The sequence below is a fragment of the Montipora capricornis genome, chromosome 1 (genome assembly GCF_036669925.1).
Source record: "Montipora capricornis isolate CH-2021 chromosome 1, ASM3666992v2, whole genome shotgun sequence".
NCBI lineage: Eukaryota > Metazoa > Cnidaria > Anthozoa > Scleractinia > Acroporidae > Montipora > Montipora capricornis.
In genome coordinates, this window is record NC_090883.1 from 52,736,135 (window position 1) to 52,746,134 (window position 10,000).

The following is a 10,000-nucleotide window of genomic DNA, read 5'->3' on the forward strand; positions in this document are numbered from 1 at the left end:
ATGACGTAATGAGATTTTAACCATGCGCGGCATTGGGAACGAGAACTTAAAATACCTTTGCGAAACTATAAAAAGATTTTAAAAAATTCTGATGGGGTATGGGGATCCGTTCCCTAACCTCATCCTCTCTTTATTTTTAGCATTTCTGGACATAAGTGCAGAATAACCAGGATTCTGCAACTCCAATACTAGGTCTATGTGCCCACAGATGAAGCTAATTTTAGACGAGTTCTTAAATAAGATTTGGCTTGCCCGAGTGGCCATTCTGAATCCCATGGGCAATAATTTCTCATTCAAGACTGGTTTCGTGGGAAAATCAATCTAAAAAATGCCGGTCAGTAAAAACGCCGTTCCACAAATACAATGAAATTGTACTCTCCTTGTAACAGGCTCCTGTTAGTACCAATTTTCTCTTTTGACTGAAAGATAAACAGGAAGATAAACAGATTGCTAGGCACCGAAAAAACGCTATCTAACCTGTGTAACTGCTAAGGAAAAATAAACGCTTGCGTAAAATAAACTAAAGTTACTTGAGGCAATTTTTTATTGAATTTAATGCAAATAAGTAACTTAATAAGTAAATAAGTCAGTAGTAAAAAAGGTAAGGCTTGGACAATGCGCAACACTGATTGTCGCTGTTTAACAATTGCACGAACACGTGCTACAATTGACAATTAATTTGCACTTTGCTGTTAGCAAGTGTTAGAAACTTTCAACGGCTGACACGGTGGAGCTACCAGGAAAAAGAAAAGCACGAGAAAGGTATCGTGTGTCCACCATGTTTCTGGTCTGATTGTATTCTCGTCCCCAGCGCTACTCGCTTTGGCTATCGTTTCTCCTACCACGTGACCAAAAGAAACGAGGACCCTGAGAACAAGAATGGTCTGATTGATGGCCGCTAGTTTATTGCCTTTGGCTATGAACTGCAACCATCGCAAACTTAAGACCTCACTCACTCACTCTCTTACTCACTTAGAGTTGGACTGGGCCCAACTCTAAGGTCGAGAGCGCTCCACTTCTCAACCCACGTAACTTCATTAGTCTCTAAAGCCACGATTCCGACAATGAACAGGAAAATGACCATTCATAGCATTTGTTCAGTACACCCTAGTTTGAGTGATCATTTGTTTGGGCCTATATATTTCTAGATTGTCACTTCCCCACGATGTAAACTTGAAAGTTACTTTTGAACCTGTGATGAAATCGAAGACATCGCACATTGATTTACGTCATTTGACAGTACGTAGCAAGCGAAACCATCATAAAGGGAAAACGACTGAAAGACCTGAAGAATTGGGTGAATTTTCAGCTCCAAGTAATCAGTGGACTCCTTGCGCAATATATAAATGTGAATTTTGCGCCAATTCTCTGAATATTGACGAGTTAAAATGGAAAAATACAACACTAAAAATAAGTGACAAAATTGTTATATTCTGAACTGACAAGAGGTGGAGAGATAAAAAAAAAACGGTTGCATTTATCGAAACAATTCTGATACAACTACACGGTATAACCAACGAACGATGTTATCAAGTTAAACCCAAAAGGTTTTTCCAAATATTGAACACTAAACACGAAGTGAACTGTTCTTGGTTCCACGGTGATTGAAAGAGGGAGTTTCCTAGTGATAAGATGCTTTCCCTTGGCTTTGCCCGTCAGTCGGACTTTGTACCTTCGTTGGCTGCATGCATTAGCAACCTCAAATGTCATTCCAAGGTTTTCACGTTTTCGAGTCACGAGCAGTAGACATGTTTCGTGTAAATCCTTGACTTCTGATTCTGTTCCAAAACTGTTGGCTTGAAAAACGGTTTCCAAAATGTCGGACGCGCTTTTTATCTCAAACCATTTCCAATGATTCTTACGACTTAGTTCTCTTCCATAACCGTGAGAATCACAAACGCATGATTCCACCCTAACACCGTGATCTACGCATTTCTCGAATCTCCGGTAAATGCTGACCCTGCGGTTACTGACAACCTGGGGGTAGCTAATTTGCCTGCGGGTTGATGAAGAATCGGCGAGATAAGTGACCTGCACTTCAAATATCTCGTTTTCTGGGAAAACAACAATATCCATCGTCACGAGATAGTTAGCACCTACTTTTCTCCGACGAATTTTTTCAAAGCTACGCCCGACCAATCTTTGACATCGTCCGAATCCTGCCGTCCTATTTTGAGGATTTAAAAAGCTTTCTTGAATATCGTTATTTAGCGAACCCAACGCGAGTTCGGCGAGAGATGTAAATTGTGCGTCATTATCCGGGAATTTTTGTTCCCAACCTTCACACTTACAAACCGCTGAAGGCTTAATAGATATATCTGCGCATGTCCGATTAAAGGGGATTTCTGAAAACATCCCCTCTTGGAGATAAGTGTTGGACGTGATTTTTTCAGGGTCTGCTATGGACATGATCGCTTTGTGCACATCTAAAGTAGTTAGCAAACGTTTCTGATTTATTACCAATGCGCGCATTCGTCTCAGTCCTAGAATGTTGGCCACTTTGCGTGGAACTATGGCAAAGAGCAAGGAATCGTAGACTTCCGCTCGGCCTTCCATCGTCTGAAATGAAAATTTGGTAGTTTTCGGGCCGTGATCGGAAAACACGATCGTCAACGTGTCATCCTCGTGCGCAATCGAGTACAAGTACCCGGACAACGATTCATCGATTTGTCGAATTCGTGTTCCGGTTACTTCATGTCCGGGACTAAGATGCGTGTAGGAGAAAATTGGCTGTCTTTTGCCTGAGTCAATGTAGCCTTGAAAAACGCTCAAAGAGTAATCAAGAAAATGCTCGGCGAAAACTTTCCCACCGAAACAAAGTCTTCGCGGTTTGTTGAACTGGTTTGTTATGTTATACTGTTGTAAGACATCGCAAGTAGAGTGCGACAAGCCGTAATCGTCGATGTAGTAGTCCTTCACTAATTCTTTAAATTTATCCCATCTTTTTTCAATTTCCTCGGTGGTTTGAGGGGTCTTGTTCTGAAATACGTTATTCGAGAATAACGAGCCCCATTCATCAAACCAACAGCTGTCTTCTTGTAGCACTGTGTAATATCCTTGGTTTTTAAGCTTCTTATACAAAACGTCTATGCCATAAGTTCCGTTTGAATGCTCGACATAATTAAAGTCGGTTTTTCCAGACATAAAAGCTCTGATATTGTGAAAAGTGTACGGTGCTGAACTCTGCAATAACTCGAAGTCCAGCGCTGTCGCGTTTATGGAATCATTATAAACAATTGTTCTCAAAGTGTTTACAGACTTTGGAAGTGAGCGATAGAAATGTACTCGCGAGACCGAATCCAAAACGACCACGTTAAAATTGATTAGATTTGGGTCTTTGTCTCCGGGAAGAAATTCTGACTCTTTTGTCTCTAATATTGGAGGAAACATTAGCATTTGCGAAATGATCTTTTTCCGACCAGCCTTGCAGCGAAGAAAGCAAAAATTGAATCCATCCAGCGTGTTCACGATAATAAAATGGGCAAGGAAAGTCTCCAGTGCTTTTGCAGAAGCAAAACGTTGCTCGTCTTTCTCTTCATCAGAAATACCCTTTGAAGGATGAATTCCTTTCACAGTTACGGGACCCCCCTTGCAGGGGGACAAGTCACAATGAATTTTCAACTCACTCTCGGGACTGGATCGCCACGTGTCTTCGATCAAGCAAATCACCTTCTGTGATCCCAGAGGGCACTTCAGAGGTTTCTTCTCTACCTCGTATTCTCTTGCAGCTCTTTCGCAATCTGTTTCATTTGGTTTATGGGAAACACAAGAAATCTGTTTATTACCTTTTTGCGCTCTTTCTGTTGAGTTTTTTAGTTTTCTAATCCCCGTGTACGGACAAGCTGCTCCTTTTGGGAACCCTCCTAGGCCAACATAGTCTTCGTCAAACAGTGTCTCCAAAACGTTCTCGTGAACACCGAGGGTATCCCAATCAGCAAAGGGCGTATCAGTTGAACCATCGATACTTTCCGACACATTATCTTTGTGATGAACTGGTCTAAATTCTTCCAACATCTCTTTCAAATTTACTGGCGCAAAACTTGATCCTTTCTCCGTAATTGATTTCTGAGTTGTTTGATTTCCGATGGTGCTCCACTGCTCCAATGTCAGTTCAAGAGACTGATGTTTTTCCGCGTTCATGGCATCGTTATCTGTTCTTTTTTCTTCATATTTATTGAGTTGATCTTTGGAATAAACATTTGATGCCTCCGTAGCTTGTTCCTTTTCGAGAAGAAAGAAGTCTTCTTTTCCAGGAAAACTGTTGAAATCTGTTGATTAAAACCAAACAATATGAGTATTGTCGCGTTGAGGTTAGTGTGGTGTAATGGTGCGTCTTCGATGATTTGCACACTGGGTTCAGCCTTATATGGACATGATGCCACGTGGAAATCGTGAAGCTTAAGCAATTCCAGTATCAGTCGATTTTCAGTACTATATGATTTATAGGAACCTTTTATCAGGGGCACCCAACGAGAATATAGTTCAAAACCACTTAGACATAGCATTGTTAAACGCATTTTAGTATTTAAAGGGGCTAGGTCACGCAATTTTAAGCAATTTCAGCATTGATCGAATGGTCATAGAATTAACTAAAATATCAAAATAACTATTCAAACCTATAGAAGAACTCTAACAAAACACAGGGAAGCCAAGAACGGACATGGATGGACAAAACTGGAGAGGATTGAAATGGATTGAATTTGGGTAAATTTGAAAAACGTCGGCCCACCTTTTTTCAAATTTATATCAGTCTATATCAAAATGTCATTTACAAAGCTGGAAAATCATTCTCAGTTGTTGTGTGGCCGTGATTTTGCGAATGAAAGACTCTTGCTCTGCCAATTTTTCGTTTATAGCTCATTTAAGAAAATTAAACAGATTTACCTAAAATAGCGTGACCTAGCCCCTTTAAACGGTAGATATAGGCATATTTTTATCGCCTAAAAATTTTTCATCTGTTCGGATTTCCTAGCTGAAAGTCTAGTGATCCGAAAATTACAGAGATCAAAACTTACCTTTTCGAAAATTTCAGCCAGAAAAAAAGGCTCCCGAAAATTGTAGGTGAGCTTTAAAGGGTAAAAATCCGTTAAAAATAGGCAATTATAGCATCTTTTAGATGTTCGAAAATCCTAGGACAGGCAGGCAAGCAAGAAATTTTACAAAAAATGTTCCGAAAATTCTAGATCTCAAATCGTCTTCCTAACAGATATTTTCCGAAAATTGACGTTGGGTGCTCTTGTTTTATAAGACACTTATTCTCATTTTGAGCATGCTACCCTTGTTTCAGTAACTTCAGCCGGATGCCACGTACTATCATTCTTTGTGAGGGTCGAGGAGACGAGATCCAATCTGTTTTTCTTTTCAAGAAAGTGAATGACTACCATGCAGGTCCTACGTTCCTCAAAGGGTCTTTTCATCCATTCTAGTTTTGTGATCTGTTAGAATTTGCTCAAATGCAAGATAACCCTTCCCCTTTCGATGGTTTTGATATGTGGAAGAATTTCGATATTCTTACATCTAGCTATGATACACACTCCCTTTACACCTAATAATCGAGGTACTGACTTTGTAACCACAGCTGGATTTCCGACCTTTGAACTGACAACTCAGCCGTAATTATAACCGTTTGCGGAAAGCATCAAATTATTGTTACCTGATATCAATGTCGACTGTGATCCTTCATTGGTCAAAAATAAGGAGAAATCTTTAACTCGTATCTTCGTAGTCCAGAGATAAATTCCAGCTGCAACGAGAACCACCAGAAGAATGAAAACCTGCGTGTAAAGAGGTAAGGCACAACTTTCATCAGCAACGCGTTCTCCTGGTTTATAGTGTTTCACATGAAGTCAAGGCGGCCATGTTGGAGGAGTGAAATATTCTCTTGGGTATTTAACTCTATTTTAATGAAAATTATTTCTTTTAGTATGCAAGAAAAGCTTAATTCGTCTGGAACGAATTACAACTTGGGCAAACTTTTTCTTTTGCTTCTGATAAGGGGATAAGGGGCGAACCATTTGACTTTTGAGGAGGATGGGGAGGGGGGGGGGGGGGATTGCTCAGTGGCAAGAATTTTTTTTCCCAACCGACCAATGAGGCAGATATATTTTTTCAGTCGAAAAGCAGCGCAAGAATTTTTTTTTGGAGATTATCCTCTGCAGGATTTTTTTTCCACTGCATTCGAGTGTGGGACACACCTCGACAAAAAGTAAAAAAAAAGGCACTACTCTTCATACTACTTTTCATACTACTTTTTACTTCATCTCTACTTTTCATAAAGATTTCTTCATTGTAAAATGATTACTATTGCGCAGCGTATTGCCAACACTAGCAGAAAACATCAATTCCACAATAATTGTTGAAGTTTAAGGTTGAGTGTTTGTTTGTGTGTGTGTGTGGTGCTGTGTGCTGGTCCTTTTCAAACATAAAAGAAATGTGAAGGATTTCCTTGCACTCCAGGCGTGTAGGGCTTGAAACCAACACCTGGGCTATTCCTTGAGTCCATCATATGCCAACCATGCACCACTGGAAAATATCTTAAATGTATAATGCTAGTTGGCATAGAATGTCAATGAATGTCAGTATCCCCCATCAGTGCCTAATCTCAAACATATTTTTATGAACAATGGCATCTTATACAAACCAGCCCTTACTAAGAGAAATATTTAAAACCTCTCCACTTATTTCATTTAGAAAAGGGAGGACTTTGAAAGATGTACTCGTTAGAGCACATCTTGGCCTGTTCCTACTCCTCGGAACATCATTGAAATATTTATAAGACTATATGAACTCATTGAACTCCCATTTTGAGAAAACCTCGCTTTATTGAATAAAACAGCATAGCTAGCTTTTATGTAAACGACTCAGATTTGGAAGACCACAAGTAGCGATGGGCCTTCTATGATTTGTAAGAATTTTTTTTTGGACTGCACGACGGGTGCATGATTTTTTTTCTCAGACATGGCCATGCATGAATTTTTTTTCTTTGCTTGGCAGGCTGCAGGAAATTTTTTTCAAAATCTTCCAACCCTACCCCCTCAAAAGTCAAATTGTTCGCCCCTAAGTTCGTTTGGTATAAAGACGAGCACACGACGTACAATGGGTGCGTGCTTGAAGACGCACTCAATTGCATAATTCGTCCAGACGCATTATACTTCTTGTGTCCGTCTTTATACTATATGAATTTAACTGACGCAGAAAAAAGGTTTGCCGAAGTTCGTTCCAGACGGATTATGAGTCTTATATAGTTCGTCTTGTCTATACATTAGACGGGTATAACATAAGAGTTATGCACGTAATTCGTCTGGACGGATTTTGCGTCTCTAGTCAGTGATTGTGACGTCAGCCTGTAAATCATTCGATCAGTCAAATGAAGGGGTTAGCTTTTTACAGCTCGAAGATGTTCGCGGAAGTAGTGTGCTAGTCTTCCCCCTGTTTCACCTATCTTGATCAGTCAGTCAGTCAGTCAGTTGGACAGTCTGGTAAGTCAGTCAGTTAGTCAGTCAGTCAGTCAGTCAGTTAGACAGTCTGGTCAGTCAGTCAGTCAGTCAGTCAGTCCGTCAGTCAGTCAGTCAGTTAGACAGTCCGGTCTGTCAGTCAGTGAGTCAGTCAGTGCGTTAGTCAGTGCATGAGTGAGTCAGTCAGACAATCAGTCAATAATTCAGTCAGTCAGTCAGTCAATCAGCCAATCTGTCAGTCAGACAGTCAGTCAGTAAGTCAGTCAGTCAGACAATCAGTGAGTCAGTCAGTCAGTCAGTCAATCAGTCTGTGACACAAACTCGACAGCTAAGACTAAGCCTAATTGGTTTCATGATACACAGCCTGTTGTCGATGTGGTTTGTCATACTTCAATGCCGTCGCCGAATTATGGAATAAGTTGCCCTGGCAGCTATAAGTTTCGGCCGGCCGCAAGCCTTGCCATCACTCAAGCAGGACCGGCATCGGAACAACAAATTGATCAATCCACCTGCCGCACTCAGCTTGTCTATCTACGATCTGCCCGGGGGATATAAGTCTGAATTGGGGAATCTCCGGAGAACAAGGGGCAAATACCCAGAGAATAAGATCACAATATATATTTTTTTCACAGAAACAGGCAAATTTGAGCGTTGACCCTCTCATGTGACGCGCTTTAATAATTTGGGATGCAAATGTTTATAAATTTAATGCCATAATGCCAATAAAGCAACACAAACAGTTAACAAAAGAAAACTTCTGAATTCAGAGTCGACAATATTCGTTTGCTTAATTTTAAGTGAATCAAAGGAAACACTGAGGTGAAAGTTTGAAATTCATCACTTTCTGTTACGGTACTAGTTAACACGCATCGCGAGAAGATTGCCACTGCTTGTGAACACGAGCAGAATTTGAAGTCGATCCTCCCTTGGTAAATCAAATCCTTACTAAACTAAATCGATGAACAGGATTCGGCCTTTTTTTTAGAGTTTACAACAATACGTCTGTCTATGTTTTGCAATAAAGTAGTTCTAAGTTACGGACGAATGAGCTTAGCCTTTAAAGATGTCCGGAAAGATTAACGTACCTTTCTACTCCGTAACATGAACGCAGCCATCTTGACTGGGAAACTTGGATTTAAAAGTGACTTTCATTCGATTGTTTACAAATTACCAATGAAATTAAAAACGCCGCCCAAGTATGGATAGTATGGGCTACTACATTTTGCATGCCATCGAAACGAATCCGGCATTAAGTCTCGAAGTTGCAGACCAAAGCGTTCAAAATCCTTTACACTTTCAAAAAGAAAACTATTATGATTTGAAATTAGACCTGTCCATTTTTTGTGCGTCTCCCTGTTTCGTGATTGGAAGAAACAGGTCCTGCTGGTAGCATCCGAATTTGTTTGTTCTTTGAGTCGCGTTGCGTTTTTGGCACAAAGAAGTTGTTCGCGATTTCTTTTTATTAATAATTTAAAAATGCACGTGTGTGTTGCCCGTATCGCCGCGACTAGTTCCAAGGTCGGATCAGTTCGACGTTAACTGATTTGGATCACGGCATCTTTGATAAATTTCTTAGTGTCGTTTGGAATCATGCCAAATGGGCTAAAATTAATCTCAAACCACCATTAGTTTAAGAATTTTCATGCTAGTATTTGTGAATTTTTATCTTAATAGCATGCAAGAGTAACGCCGCACAAATGAACTCAGTTTTCCATTTGAAGGTACCTTTTACCTTCGGTGAAGGAATGAAGCACTAACCAGCAATTGCAAAGTGAGGTTTATTCACGGTCAGAATTTCCCCTTTCCTTCTTTCGAGGGAGGACGTTCTGAGCATGATCGCTTCTAGAACAGTCGCCTACGAACAGGCTCTCCGAGGGACTGGGTTGTGGGTAGAAAGAGATCCTACCCGCATGGCTTTGAATTTTGAATGTCGCATCCAAATTTTGGACGCAAATACTGATTGGCTGAAACTAAATTACTTGGTGACGTCACCATGACTAACTCCGGCAACAAGAAGAGCAAAGTGGCGCATTGCAAAGATGAGGTGGTCAGAAATGCGTTTGAGAAAATCGTAAAATGTTGCACTCCCACCGCAGAGAGTGGGAGAGAGCCTGCTCGCAGGTTACTAGAACAGCACGATTATTCACAATACAAATGTGTACCGTTACTGTATTTATACCTTCGAATCTCGTCAGGCCGGCGCTAGCGGGCACACGGGGGTGATAGGCCATTTCCAATCTCACTTTATTTTTTCAGTTTATTGCCTTCTTTTCTGTGAGTAAAACCACTAAAATTGTAGAAATGTCATCAGTAGTAGTTTCCTTTCTTTCCATCTCATTGTTGGGCTTGTACACGTTTTGGAAAAGAGACTTTGAATAACTTGCCTTGATTTCATACACAGAAGTCCCCTGTAACGTCAAATATAAAAGCATTAGAAGGACCAGTTTAACGAACAGCGATATCCTGTACTTGGCAGACCAGAACACATTCCTACAGACCGAGCACGGTTTCAGAACTGCATTCTTGACGAGGAAAATACAGCAGGG

At 40.5% G+C, this 10,000-nt stretch overlaps 1 protein-coding gene across 1 annotated transcript; it reads right to left on the bottom strand.

Moving 5' to 3' along the window:
* Window positions 1–630: 630 nt before the first annotated feature.
* On the bottom strand, window positions 631–8,724 carry LOC138054188 (uncharacterized). The gene is made up of 3 exons (XM_068900681.1): window positions 8,540–8,724; window positions 5,654–5,774; window positions 631–4,268 (listed from the first exon to the last, which is right to left on the bottom strand). Exons 1-3 carry the CDS (start codon window positions 8,567–8,569, stop codon window positions 1,501–1,503), a joined length of 2,919 nt encoding a protein of 972 aa, XP_068756782.1. The 5' UTR covers window positions 8,570–8,724; the 3' UTR covers window positions 631–1,500.
* Window positions 8,725–10,000: the final 1,276 nt, after the last annotated feature.

Excerpts from the sequence above, each read along its gene's own strand:
- LOC138054188 (XM_068900681.1), bottom strand. The coding sequence starts at position 8,569 with ATGGCTGCGTTCATGTTACGGAGTAGAAAG. Across the intron at positions 5,775-8,539 it reads TCATGTTACGGAGTAGAAAG|GTTTTCATTCTTCTGGTGGT; the intron begins GTACGTTAATCT and ends CTTTACACGCAG. Across the intron at positions 4,269-5,653 it reads ACAGTCGACATTGATATCAG|ATTTCAACAGTTTTCCTGGA; the intron begins GTAACAATAATT and ends TTTAATCAACAG.